Below are 14,601 nucleotides of genomic sequence, written 5' to 3'. Positions count from 1 at the left end.
GTGACCATGCGAAATCCCTGCTTCTTGAGGAATCTGTTCAGATTGTGAAGGTCTAAGATTGGACGCCACTCCCCTGATTTCTTCTTGATGAGAAAAAAGCGGGAATAAAACCCATCCCCTTTTGAAGTGCAGGAACCGTCTCGATTGCATTCTTGAGGAGCATCGTTAAAGCTTCTTTGAATAGTAAGTGAAGACGAGGGGGAGGGGGTCCCTTGGGTGGTGTGTTGGGTGGCTTGGTGACAAACTCTAAGGTATTACCGTTGAGAACCAGGTCCAGAACCCAAAGGTCCGACGCAATTTCTTGCCACTTGCTCACAAAAGTTGAAATCTTCGCACCCACAGGGAGGGGAAAAGGAGTGGAAGGCGCCCTGCAGAAATCATTGCTTCCTTGTGGTGTCTCTTCCCTGATTCTGCTATCTTTTTCGTCCGCCTTGACGAGAGAAACCAGACGTGTTGGTTTGTCTGTAGGAAGATTGATATGATTGTCGATACTGAGGCTGGTATCTATTCTGTTGGGTGTGATAACCTCCTCTGGATGAAAATCCACGGCCTCTTGCTCCTCTGAAGGTACCTCGTTTGTACTGCAAGGAGCCCAATGATCTTGCGGTATCAGTATCGGTCTTTATTGCTTGGAGTGAGTCATCTATATGCTTTCCAAACAACGATTCTCCATCATAGGCCATATCCAATATTTTTGTCTGGACTTCTGGTCTGAACGTGGTGGCCTTAAGCCAACCTTGGCGTCTGAGAACAGCTGCCCCAGCCAACTGGCGAAAATTAGTATTTACAATATCCAGAGCGCAGTCGATAGTCTCTGATGCTGCACGCTCACCCTCCAACAAAATCTTCTGAGCGTCTTGCCTGTTGTCCTCTGGGATGCGGTCAATAAAGCTTGCCATTTCTGACCACATTTGGCGGTCATAACGCCCTATTATCGGCAACGAGTTGGCTGCCCTGATGGATGCAGCTGCCATCGTTGAAAATTTTTTGCCAATTAAATCCAGGCGTCGTCCTTCCCCATCCGGTGGTATAGTGACAGGTGCTGCCGGATTCTTAGATTTTTGTTGGGCTGCCTGTGAGATAACCGAGGTTGGCCAATGAGACAGGAAGGACTGTTGGCAGGAGCACGGTATTTTTTGTCAATCCGTGGAAGCACCGCTGGCACTGATGCTGGGTTTTTCATAATTTTAACTCCTTCCTTCCAAATGTAGTCAATGATAGGGATAAAGTCATGTAGAAAACAGTCAGACTGCTCAATGGTAACCGGCAAGTGGAACCTGGTCGCAGCGCGCTGCATAAGGTTATGGAACCCCCCTATATCTTCTGGGGGCGAATCAGATGGCAGAGGGGTGGGTGGTGAAGGCATAGGGATTATATAAGTATCCCAAGGGTCTGCTGGGTCTGGTAGCTCACCCTCTTCGAATTCCTCCTCCGAGGTTGAATCTTGACCTTGACGCGGGTTCTGTGGAGGATCAGGCAGTTGGGCGTTGGGGCTGGATCTTCAGGCAAAGGCAATGGGTCCGGCTGCGGCGCAGTCCGCGGAACCTGTGGAATGACTGGCTGCGGTGGAAAACGCTGCTTATAATCTGCAAGCATGGCTTGCAGGTCTTGAATTAAAGTCGGAGGCAGATGTGACATCTCGCTCTGACAAGGTTGTCTGTAGCAAGGTCTATGATGCGGAACGACTATGTCTTCCTTATAGTAATGCCCCTGATAATTGTCCTCCTCCTCATCATCATCGTGATCTTGACACTTGATGTGCAGTTCAGAAGGATGGCGAGCGATCCCAAAGGGCCCTTCGTCCTCGTCATCCTCATAATCATCATCCTCACCCTGCACATATGTTTCTAGGAGATGTGAGGGAGTAAGCATTGAGATGTCGCTACATTCCTGTCTTTGAAAAGTCTTTAGCTGGAAACTCCTGGTGGAAATAGGAGTGGAATGAGCGGGCGCCATTGCAAGTGTCGGAAACTGAACAGGTAAATCTCCAGGCATTGTAGTAGAAATGGATTCCTTTGATGTTAATAGGTTTTTAGTGTCCATCGTCGACGAGGTCGTCGTCGACGGGGTCGTCGTCGACAGGGTCTTCGTAAACGGGCTCGACGTCGACGGAGCCTTTGTCGACGGGCTCGACGTCGACGGGGTCTTCGTCGATGGGATTTTCGTCGACGAGCTCTTTGTCGACGGGATCGTCGTCGACGCTTCTCTTTTCGACGATGAAAGCTTCGTCGATGGTATCGTCGATGCTGGCTTCGTCAACGAGGACTTCGTCGACGACACCTCGACGACGGGCTTTTTTGAGAGGATAGTAATCCCCGTTGACAGAATAGGAGAGGTAATGGCTGTCGTCGAGATGGTATCCGTCAATGAAGGAGCAGACGAGGTGACAGAAATCGTAGATGGAGAGAAAGCCAGAGATTTTGGAAGGCTTTTACTCACAGTTTGTGTCCTAGCTTTGACCGTAGAATCCTGAGGAGAGTGCGCTGATTCAGAGGAAATTTTGGGACTCCTCTGAACAGAACTAGAAGTAGAATGGTGAGATTTCTGGCGCTTCTTCCCCTCACTGGAAGAGCTGTCCTGCGATCTAGCTCTCTTGCTAGAAGTAGAGGCTCTGTCATCCTCCTCAGCCGAAGAGGATTTCAGCCACAAAAGCACTCTTGCCTCCCTATCCCTAAGAGTTTTGGTAGGGAAGGTGCGGCAAATCTTGCAATCTCTTGCCTCATGTTTAGGGTAGAGGCAGTAGATGCAGTCCAAATGTTGATCATCAACATGGACCCTCTTCTTGGCGCAGGTCCTGCAGGATTTAAACAAGGCCTTCTTTTCAGACATGCTGTAGCAAGTTGAAAAACTGAGAGGCACTCAGGGAGACTCCCTTCCACACGACGTGCGGTGAAAATCTGAGGAGAACTGGCTCTAGCTGAGAGGGTTCTAGAAGGGTGCTGGTGTCTGATTGGTTGTTACCAAATTCTTGGTTCTTTTGCATAATGAGGTAGATAGGCTACTAAGATATAGGCTTTAGGCCTTTTCTTTGGGCCTACTACTACTACTAACATTTTGGCACTACTTTTTATTTACCGGGGACTCCCGCCTCGGCGACGGGGAATGATTCAGGCATGTGAATCTATGAAAGATACCCCAATACTGGATATATATATATATATATATATATATATGAAACAACCAACACGTATAGACGTGTAAAGTGAAGAGCACTCCAGCAAAAATCCAGGGACAAAGTTTTTTTAAAGCATGAATGCTTTATTTGGCAAGTTCCCCCCGTGCTACCCCCGAAACGCTGACAGACGCGTTTCGCCGACTGGCTTTTTCAATGTCAGTTTCCATTATGTTAAAACGGCACATTTAAAGTTCAACAAAGTGTCACATGACAATGAATGCGTAAACATAGAAGATGGATTAGCAGCAACATTGTATCTAAATTCATGGCGGCCATCTTCTAGTAGCAAATATAAACAAATAAAGTGCCTGACGTTCATACAAAAAATAACATATGTGCAGATTAAAAAACAATTTCAAATTGGCAGACAGCATAAGTGACAGGTGATAATAGGATATTTATATATTTGAGATGGGAAAGATGCACGATTTTAGATACTTAATATTTCTAAAAAAGTTTTTTGGACTGACTAGGATCTACAGAATGTATGCAATCCTCAAAGTTGTTGGTTGATCTACAAATTTATGGGGGGTGAGCAGACTGGAAAAATACTAAATACTCGAACTTAGTTCGTATAATTTTTAGTTAGTCACGCTGCCCCCCTGAAGTCAGGCATTCCCTCCAGATTGCCTAGTCACCTGACCTTGTGTATTAATGAAGCCCTGAATGGGCAGAAAGCCAACTGTTGAGAGAGAGTACTTAGATATGTGCTGTTACCAGGGTGGAAAAAGAAGAAGGAGAAGAAATATGTGGACCCAAAAACAACAACATGTAACATATAGATTTTCTATCTCAATAAAGTTTTATGACATTAGAGACCAAATGCAGCGGTGTCTCAGGTGCAATAAATATCCTGACCCAAGGTTTAGATATTTTCACCCTCTCACAGGTGGACCCATAATTCCTCATCATTGTTAAGCCCTAATGGGGCCTTGGTTTGGAGGTCTATTATGTATGTTGACTCCAGAATCCGAAGTTTTCGTATTCTATCGCCACCCCTCTCCGACTTGCCTATTTGATCCAGACAATAGAATTTCAAAAGATCACGGTTGCTCTGATGATATTGCTCAAAATGTCGAGCAACCGGATATGCTGGATCTTTGTTGGAAATTGCCCGCATGTGCTCCAGAATGCGTTTTTTAGTAGGATGTATGGTACTACCTATGTATCTTTTTGCGCATGGGCAAGTAAGGCAATAGACAGTAAAATCTGAATTACAATTGAGGAAAAGTTTCATCTTTCGTACAGGTCTGGGGTCATTGGGTCTGCCTGAGTATGTTGTTGTTTTCTCACTAAATTTGCAGGCTTTGCAGCGGTTACAGGGATAAAACCCTGTAAGGCCTATTTTGTTTTTGACTCTAGGGACCGGATCAAAGTGACTATGAACAAGGTGGTCGCCAATAGATAGGCTACGCTTGTAGGTGATGACAGGGCGTGCTGGTAATTTCCTTTTGAGAATGTTATCTGTTTGTAGGATGTGCCAGTTTTTCTTGAAGATCTGCATGATCTGACTAGATTTTTCATTAAAATTGGTTATCATCCTAACCTGCCCTTCTGTTGATTCAGTAGCTTTCTTTACAATTAACAGATCTTTCCTGTCAATCTCTTTAACTTTAGTATCAGCTATGGCGAGGTCTGCGTTTTTATAGCCTCTTTCCCTGAATCTTTTGGTGGATTCTGTCTTTACCTGGGCATAGTCTTGTGCTTTGGAGCAGTTTCTTTTGAGGCGTATGAATTCCCCAAATGGTATGTTCTTAATGGTACTGCGTGGGTGGTGGCTGTCAGCATGCAGGACAGTATTGCCTGCTGTGGGCTTTCTGTAGACCTTAGTAGACAGTGTATCATTGTCTACATAGACTTCTAGATCCAGGTATGTGACAGATTTGTCACTGATTTCCCCCGTGAATCTTAAGTTGAGATCATTTACATTAAGGGAAGCCACAAATTCCTCAGCCGAGGTGCGACTGCCACGCCAAATTATAAAAAGATCGTCTATGTATCGTGCCCAAAGAGCGATCTTTTCCACCCAGCATTCATTTGCCTCGCCCCAGGCCACGTGCTTCTCCCACCAGCCCACGAAAAGATTCGCGTAGCTGGGGGCGAAGCACGTTCCCATCGCGGTCCCTCGCAATTGTTGATATAACTTTCCTGCAAAAGTGAAAATGTTGTTGGTAAGACAGAAAGTAATCATTTGTATCAACATTTTGTTATGTTGGTAATACTTCATAGGTCTTCTATTTAGAAACCAATCTATAGCCAAGATACCCTTGTTGTGATCAATGCAGGTATATAGACTGGTGATGTCCAGAGTTATGAGTAGCATATCAGTATCCCAGGCAGTTCCTTCAATCAATCTTAGGAAGTCTTGTGTATCCTTGATGTAGGAGGCCAAGTCTTTTACTAATGGTGCCAAAAATAGGTCTATGTAAATAGATGTGTTTTCCAATAGACTACTGATGGACGCCACAATAGGTCTGCCTGGGGGATTGTTTATACTTTTATGTACCTTAGGAAGATGGTAAAAAGTTGGAATCGTGGGTGCCTCACATTTCAGGAATAGGAATTCATCTTGATTTAACAAAAAAAAAAAAAAAAAAAAAAAAAAAAAAAAAAAAAAAAAAATATATATATATATATATATATATATATATATATATATATATATATATATATATATATATATATATATGTATATATAGGTATATGCATATAATTGGTTATTGCTCCAGGGTCCCCACACATGGGCGGGACTATTCCGGGGTCCCCGCACGTGTTCGGGACTATTCAGTGCTTATGACTATTGATGAGTATCCCCTGGAAGAGAGGTTAATTTTGTTCGCTCACATTATTTCTGTGGTTATTCTCTCTAACCATATAATCCTCGCCTGTAGAATATTCACAGGCAATGATACTGTGGGAGAAACTTCAATACATACATTTGTGACGTGCAAAGTTAGAATGTAATACGATGACACTGAGAGCTACGTTTTTTGGCATGCACTCCCCCAGGACGTCAACAGGATGAAAGCTCCCAGATTCACTTGCAGAGTATTTCAGAACTGCACTCCAGAAGACCATGCCAAGAGCATTCCACCATTATAACAAATAACTTGACAGGGCGAACATAACCGCACAGGAACGATTAATAATCTTGAAGGTCATTTACTGGGGAACGAGCATGCTTCAGCATTGTAAGACAAGTTCCTGCCCTACCATTTCATAATGCCACCAAAATTATGTCAGACCAAGTCTCCCAAGAGCCTGAGGCAAGCAGCTTCATAGTTTCTTTTGAAGAGCAAGCTGTAGTGTGCAACATGAAAGATACCCACAAGAAAAATAAAGGTTTTCTGTGAAGGGACGTGCGAAAGAAATGGGAAAGCATAGAACAGTGGTGTTGTATAGATCTAACACCAACATGGGTTGTAAGGTAGTCGGTTTATTGCCTTCTCAGCCTAACGACTTAAAGAACCACAAGACAAAGCATTCTTAGACGACTCCATAAATAAGCTTTTTCCTAGTTGTCGCACCTTGTCCTCTAGGACATGAGTGACAAACAGTCACATATATTGGGACACGCAGCTAAAAAATACCAGAAATAAAGTGCGCAAGAGTGTGCTTCTCAAGAATCCAATATATGTATGTTGAGGACAGCTACAAGTATTTAATCAGGGCAGAAAGACAGGAGCGCGAAGTAAACAACGCAGACATATTAGCCTTCCCTACAGCAGGGTGGCTGATTTTTATGCAGACACTGGAATTGTGCATCCGACTTGAGGCCCTGAGCGAGCCTGTGCCCTGAATGTTTGTAAGGAGGATGGAGCGCTCTCGCTGCTGGACACAACGGCAATGGATAGTGGCTGCAGCCAGGAGTGGCGAAGCGGGGAAGACAGGCACATTGCAACCATTATTCCTCTTCCCACCGTGCAGCTGGCTTTGTGCTAACAAGCATTTGCAATGCAATAAATCTCAAATTTACGAGAGACCTATTGCATTGTAAATGGTTGGCAACTTGGCATGACAGATAATGGGAGGGAGGGCGGGGGGAGAAGGCATGGACATCGGAGGGCGGGGGCGAAGGCACAGACAACGGGAGGACGGGGGGAGAGGAGAAGGCACTGACAACGGGATGGAGGGCGAGGAAAGAAAGCACGAACACGGGGTGGAGGGGGAAAGAAAGCACAACAACGGGAGGGGGGAGAAGGCACCAAAGCACGTCATGCCTGCAGTAGGAGAACAGAGAACCTCATTAAAGAAAATAGTGCTGTAAGACTGAAGAAGAAATCATGTAACAAACGAAGTAAAGGGGCCAGTCGTCATGGGAGGTGACAAATGAGGTGGTGGCGGTACTAAGGAGGGACTAACAAGCCTATTGATAAATCAGAAGCCAGCATTTGGGACAATGACACAAGCAAATGGTAAATATGGGTGGAGTGGGCGGGACTTCTATTCGCTATTCCACCACAACAAGTCTCGCAGCACATGCGCGCTGGCTCTAGGTTGGACCTAAAAAGGAATAACATTATCACTAACCTTTAAATGAGGTCTCATGAACCTTGAAGGAAGATGGGGAAAGATTCCAAAATAGAAATAAGGCAAAAAAATGCTGAGCTCTGTGCTCCAATAGAATGAAAAAGAACTGCAGCAACTGCCCCAGACATGTCAGGATCAGGTATTAGGGAAATGGGATTCAATAAAGGTGCAGGGTCAGTTTTCCAGCCTTGCTAGTCTGCAGCCTATTTAGCTACAGGGCACCCGTTTTTCATTTTCCTTTAAATAGGTTTGCGAAAGAGTAGCTTCTTATCACCTATTTCAACTGGTGACTTTGGCCTATTTTTTTTTATAAAGAACATACATTAAATATGGCTAATATAGCCTACAGATAGGCTTCTACAAATACACTGCAAAGTTATAATCTGTCTGTCTTTTCCAATGAAAAGCGATAATTGTGTGTATCCTATGAACAGTGCTTCAGGATCCTGATTGCAGGTGGGACTTTTCAGTGCTTATAATTATCAGTGGAGATCCACTAAAGGAGAGCATTTAATTCAGACAGTATTAGACAGCACATTAGACAACTTCTATATATTTATAATTCAAATATCTTATACATGGATACAGCAAAAGGAACAAACATTTAAAGAACCTAGCAATACTAAAGAGAGAAACTCCAGGGAAACTGCACCTGTAAAGAGGATTTGTGGTTAAGAAGAGCTTACATTGCCACAAATAGAGCTATATTTCAAATAAATATGATATTATAACAGAAAATAAAGGAGTGGAATTGTACTTACCCGTTCACATAAATCTGTAGTATAAAGTAAGATGTTGCTACCTGGGAGGTGTGGAAGCTTGGAACCAAGAGGCATTTCCAACAATTGCTTTGCTGCTGGGCCTTGTAACAAGTGCCTATAAGAATCCTATAAATGAAGACAATAAACAAAACTGTCATTAAAGATCTCATAATTCACACAGTTTCCAGCTTCTATAAATGAAAGGGAAGAAAAAGATACTTACCTGTAATGAGAGTTCACCAGCTTGTAAAATTCCGTATATTTGATGGTACTTTAAGCAGCCTAACTACCTCATTGATTGAGTTGCTACTGTACTAATGAGGTCAAGAGCATTTACATTCTGCTCCCTTTTAAAGATCACCAAATCCAAACCAATGGTTTTGTAGCACTTGAGCAAAAAGAAATAAGTCAAAGCTAGATGTATGAAGAGGAGGGTGTGTCACAAGTGAATCTATGAAGGATACCGAATTTTGAGAACTGTAGTAGCAGGTAACCAACCTTTCCATTAGATTTTCAGAATCATGTCACGAGGAGAAGAAAATAAGTTACTTACCTGTAACTGTAGTTCTCCAATACTGGAATCTTTCGTAGATTCACATGCTTGAATCATTCCCCATAATTGAGATGGGAGTCCCTGGTACATCAAAATAGCAATGCAAAGCTAATAAAAAGCAGAAAGCAAAGGCCTAGGCCCATTTCCATTTTGTTACATATTCCCATTGTTTTGTAAAAGAGACCAAAAGACAATCCTGAACCAATTAGATAAAATGAAGATAAAGGATACCTGCTAGGTAAAGAGCAACCATTTAGAAATCATACACTGCTCCTTTACAGAGCCTTCAGTTTCCATCTCTCAGCATGCACTCTACAGGCAGTTTGCCTCACATCCTTAGTTATTTTTGTAAGGCACCATCTAATTAATTAAAAAGCCATTGCTGTTGAAATTATTGCCAACCAGGGAGGAGGGAGGCTTTTTTAATGCTTTTAGTGAGGATACCTACAATGAAGATCTAGGAATATAAGTAATATTTGCTTCTGCATTATAGGATCCTCGCTGATATTCAAAATACATATATAGATGCACAAATAGAGCAATGTCAACCAAAAACGTTCTATAACGCTGCTTCTTGAAATAAGGTGTTAGTTTTGGCATCTTCATCTAACTTCAGCATTGTCATCTAAACAGTAATGCTAAGTGAATGTACGAACAGACTTACATGTGGCTACTTTATGTATGTCGACAAGAGGAACATTTCTCAGCTAAGCAGAAGCAGCCGCCTTTCCTTGTGTAGTGTGTGCTTTCTGTCTACCGGAAGTAGTATATTATCTAGTTGGTAACAACAAGCTATTGAGGAAACTATCCATCTAGTTGCAGTTTGTTTCAAGGACTCCATCCCATTATGGTGGGGTCCATAACATATCAAAAGTTCATGTTATGTTATGTTAATTTAATTTATTGAGCGCACGAATACCAGGTTGGCGCTGAGACTAAAAGTATGCCCAGAGGATCATGATCTTTTACTGGAACAACCAGGTTTTAAGACACTTCCTGAATGAGGATAGTGAACTGGCTGACCTACTATGCACTAGAAGCATATTCCAAAATTTGGCCATACCATAAGCAATGCTACAGCCCCCTCAGCTGGAGGTAAGAATCCTGGGAACCATCATGAGCCTGGCATCAGTAGAGCGTAGCTGTTTACCAGGATGGTACCAAGAATAAAGACTTTTTAAGAATACGGGTCCCATGTTATTCAAGGCTTTATAATCTAACCATAGTGTCTTAAACTAGATGCGGCTTGCTACAGGAAGCCAATGGAGTTTCCAAATTTCCTTAGAGACTGACTCATATCTGCATATTCTGATACAATCCAGTACAGTATTCTAGTTTTGATAGCACAAGTGTAGGCACAACCGTCCTCCTAGTATCGATAGGAATGTACAGAAGAACCTTCCTCAATTTCTTAATCAGATGAAGGTAGCAGAAACAATAGCATTAGTTTGCTGTGAGTGCGATAGCTTGTTATCAATAATTACCCCTAGATTTTTTGCTTTTGCTTCTGGTTTTGATAGTTCTCCCATCTCAACAGGCCACCATAAGACGTCCCATTTAGGTTGGAGATTACCAACGATCACTATCTCGTTTTCTCCGAATTAAGCTTCAAACAGTTTTTCTCATCCAACTTTTAATTTCCAGGATACAATTTTGAAACAGAGGTGCAGGGGAAGCTTGATCTTTATAAGTGGCTAGCACAATCTGTGTGTCGTCGGCATAAGAAGTTAAGCTAAAGCCGAAATGCTGGATCAAAGGAGCCAGTTCTCACACATAGATATTGAAATATTGCTAGAAAGACTGTTTGATTTATGTGAAAATCTGCCACTACCTTCGACAGAAAAGTAGGATGTGTTCTCAATAGTACTCTATTGTGATGAAAGACTGCTTATGGTTATACTGCAGACAAAGCCTGAAGATCACTGCCCGTCATAACTAAAGTGATTGCAATTAAAATCTCTACCTTCCTGGAAAGAGTTGTAATAAGGCCTTATATATTGGCTCAAATGGAGAAGTCCTTATTTTACAGACAACCACATTGAGTTCCCATGGGTGAGAAGGCTGCCATCTAGGAGAAGAAAACAAGTTACTTACCTGTAACTACAGTTATCCAGTATTGGTATCTTTCATAGATTCACATGCCTGAATCATTCCCCGTCGCCGAGGCGGGAGTCTCGGTAGATAAAAAAAGTAGTGCCAAAAAATAATTAGTAGTAGTAGTAGTAGTAGGCCCAAAGAAAAAAGGCCCTAAGGCCTATATCTTAGAAGCCTATCTACTTCGTTATGTAAAATAACCCAAGAATTGGTAACAACCAATCAGACATCAGCACCCTTCTAGAACCCTCTCAGCAGAGCCAGCTCTCCTCAGATTTTCCTAGCACGAGTGGGAAGCTTATATCCCAAACATAGAGAACTGACTCTGCGGGGAGGAGGGTGGGTGCATGTGAATCTATGAAAGATACCAATACTGGATAACTGTAGTTACAGGTAAGTAACTTGTTTTCTTATCCAGTATTGGGGTATCTTTCATAGATTCACATGCATGAATCAGAGTAGCAAGCAGTATGCAGAGCATACAGTCGTTTGCGGATGGTGGGAGACTATTGCTGATACACTCCCAATTACGCCCGCAATCTGATAAGTAGAAGGCATAAGATGTCCTCTCTTAAAATCCAAACATGTATCTTACACAAAGAAAAGACAATGTAGCTTAAAATATAGCAATTATAAACAGTAAATTGAAAAACCAATATCTGACCTTAGTTTAAAAGATGTCGAAGGACGGCCTGTCCTACCGCTGTATCCTCCTGCAGAGTAGATTGCAGACAGTAGTGCTTTGTGAATGTGTGAAGATTCCTCCACGTTGCAGCACGACAAATATTTTCCAAGGATACTCCTGCGAACAATGCAGTAGATGCTGCCATAGTTCTAGTAGAATGCGCCTTGACCTTTCTTTGTAACGGTTTATTGGCTTTATCATGACAAAAATGAATTGTAGAAGCCAACCATCTGGCTATAGTCGCTTTAGTCACAGCGGACCCAAGTGTAGCTTGACCATAAGCTATGAGCAATTGATTGGACCGCCTGATGTCCTTAGTCCTTTGCAAGTAAAATTTCAGACAGCGTTTTACATCCAGTGAATGCAACGCTCGCTCAGATGGAGTGGCTGGATTTGGGAAGAAAACTTAGTTTTACTGGCTCATTTAAGTGGAACTGAGTCGGAACTTTAGGGATGAATTGTGGATTTGTCCTGAGAGTAACAAAGTCTTTAGAGAACTGCAAAAAGGGCTCTGAGATGGTGAACGCTTGAATCTCACTGACTCTTCGAGCCGATGTAAGAGCCAAAAGAATAGCCACCTTCCATGTTAAAAATTTTAGCTCAGCCTTGTGGATAGGCTCAAACGGTCTTTTCATCAATTGAGCTAGAACTGTGTTCAACTCCCACTCTGGAGGAGGTGCACGAATTGGTGGATAAACACGGAATAGCCCCTTCATAAATTGTTTTATTAATGAAGAGGAACAGAGCGAAGGCTTAGAAGTACTCTTCCTGAATCTTGATAGAGCCGCAAGATGAACTTAATTGATGAGAATGCAAGCCCAGATTTGGCTAGGGATAACAAATAAGGAAGGATTTGCTCTACTGGAGCGTGTAAAGGATGGACATCCTTCCCCTCGCACCAATGACAAAATCGTTTCCACTTCAAACGATACGTTTTTAAAGTACTTTGCGCGCGTGATTTAGATAGAATCTCACGGCATTCCTGTGAAATGGTTAGATCTTTGTATTCTAGGAAATCAGGAGCCATGCGTGTAAGTGCAGCGACTGTGGATCTGGATGGAGTATTTGATCCCTTTCCCTTGTCAACATTATCATTGTTGGTATTAGACGGATGGAGCTGTGAGCTCGTAGAAGCAGCTCCTGGAACCAATATTGCCTTGGCCAACGGGGTGCAATCAGGATGAGGCGGCAATGTTCCATCTTCACTTTGCGGATCACTTTCGCAATTAGTGGTATCGGGGGAAAAGCGTACGCACAAAGCCCTGACCATCTCATGGACAGGGCATTTCCTCTTGATCCCTGTTGAGGGAATCTGCTTGCGTAATATCTGCATTTCTTGTTTTCCTTTGTAGCAAACAAATCCAGTGCCGGCTTGCCCCATGATTGAAAAATTTTGTCAAGTTGCTTCTGCTCTATCTCCCATTCGTGACAGCCTGCCAGAGATCTGCTTAGGTCGTCGGCCAACGTGTTGTGAAGGCCCCTGACGTGCTCCGCTCGTAAGGTTATCTTGTGTGTTGTAAGCCATTCCCATAGTTCCTGAGCTTCCTGCGAAAGGGACAGTGACCTCGTTCCTCCCTGTTTGTTGACGTAATACATGCTGGTCGTGTTGTCCGTCCGGACCAGCACTGAGGCCCCTGCAATCCTCGGGAGGAACGCCTGCAAAGTGAGAAAAATGGCGCGAAGCTCCAGTCTGTTGATATGCTGTTGGCGGTATTCCTGGGACCATCGTCCCTGAATTTGTAAATCTTGGAGATGTCCTCCCCACCCCTCCATGGAGGCGTCTGTTGTTACCACGAATTCTGGAGGAGATGTTAGAAAAGAGAGGCCCGGCGCCAGGTTTTCCATCTGTGACCACCAATGTAGAGAGACCATCATGTGAGGTGTTATCATGATGGAGTCGTTGAACGACCCCACAGCCTGTTTCCATTGTAGATGTAACTGTTCCTGCAGAGGTCTCATTCGGAGCCGTGCAAAGGGACAAGATTTATAGTTGATGAACACATCCCCAGAAGAGACGCAAACCTCCGGACAGAAACTGACCTTCTTCTTGCGATTGAAAGTGCTAGCTTTTGTAAACGAAGCTGACGTTCCTCTGACAAGAATGCCTTGCATTGTTTGGTGTCCAGCATTGCTCCCAGAAACTGAATCCTTTGACGAGGGAGCAGTTGAGATTTGCTTTGGTTGAGAGTGAGGCCTAAGTTTGAGAATAGACTTAGGCATGCTGAAACTGCCTCTACGGTAGTCTGCTTCGAAGGGCCTTTGAGCAGCCAGCCGTCCAGGTACGGGAATACTTGTATTCCCTGTGATCTTAGAGTCGCTGCTACTGGTGCAAGACACTTTGTAAAAATTCTTGGAGCAGATTTCAGCCCAAACGGAAGGACTTTGAACTGATAGTGGACGCCAGCCACTACAAATCGCAGGTACTTGCGATGCTTGGGAAGGATAGGAATGTGGAAGTACGCGTCCTCCAGGTCCAGAGAAGCCATAAAATCTCCTTTGTTCAGGCAGCTCAAAACTTCGGCCAGTGTAACCATCCGAAAACTCTGCTTCTTTAGAAATGTGTTGAGCTTGCGGAGATCCAGAATCGGGCGCGACTCCCCTGACTTTTTCTTTATGAGGAAAAATCGAGAATAGAACCCGGTTCCCTTCTGGGGCGAAGGAACCTTCTCTATTGCGTTCTTGCGGAGCATTATTAAAGCTTCTTTGAACAATAAGTGAAGACGAGGGGGAGGGGGACCCCTGGGCGGGGCAGTAGGAGGTTGTTTTAAGAACTCCAGGGTGTGACAGTGTCTGACTAGGTCGA

At 43.5% G+C, this 14,601-nt stretch overlaps 1 protein-coding gene across 2 annotated transcripts in view; it reads right to left on the bottom strand.

Annotated features, from left to right (window-relative positions):
- Positions 1–14,601, bottom strand: part of LOC146805544 (fibrous sheath-interacting protein 2-like) — a 426,831-nt gene that overhangs the window by 238,307 nt on the left and 173,923 nt on the right. For both annotated transcript variants that reach the window (XM_085620524.1, XM_085620523.1), the window contains exon 2: positions 8,467–8,592. In XM_085620524.1, the coding sequence (XP_085476650.1) occupies positions 8,467–8,592 (126 nt within the window). The remainder of the gene's footprint in view (positions 1–8,466; positions 8,593–14,601) is intronic.

The sequence above is a fragment of the Triturus cristatus genome, chromosome 8 (genome assembly GCF_964204655.1).
Source record: "Triturus cristatus chromosome 8, aTriCri1.1, whole genome shotgun sequence".
Lineage (NCBI taxonomy): Eukaryota > Metazoa > Chordata > Amphibia > Caudata > Salamandridae > Triturus > Triturus cristatus.
Note: the sequence above shows the minus strand (reverse complement) of the source record. Positions and strands in the feature narration are given on the sequence as shown.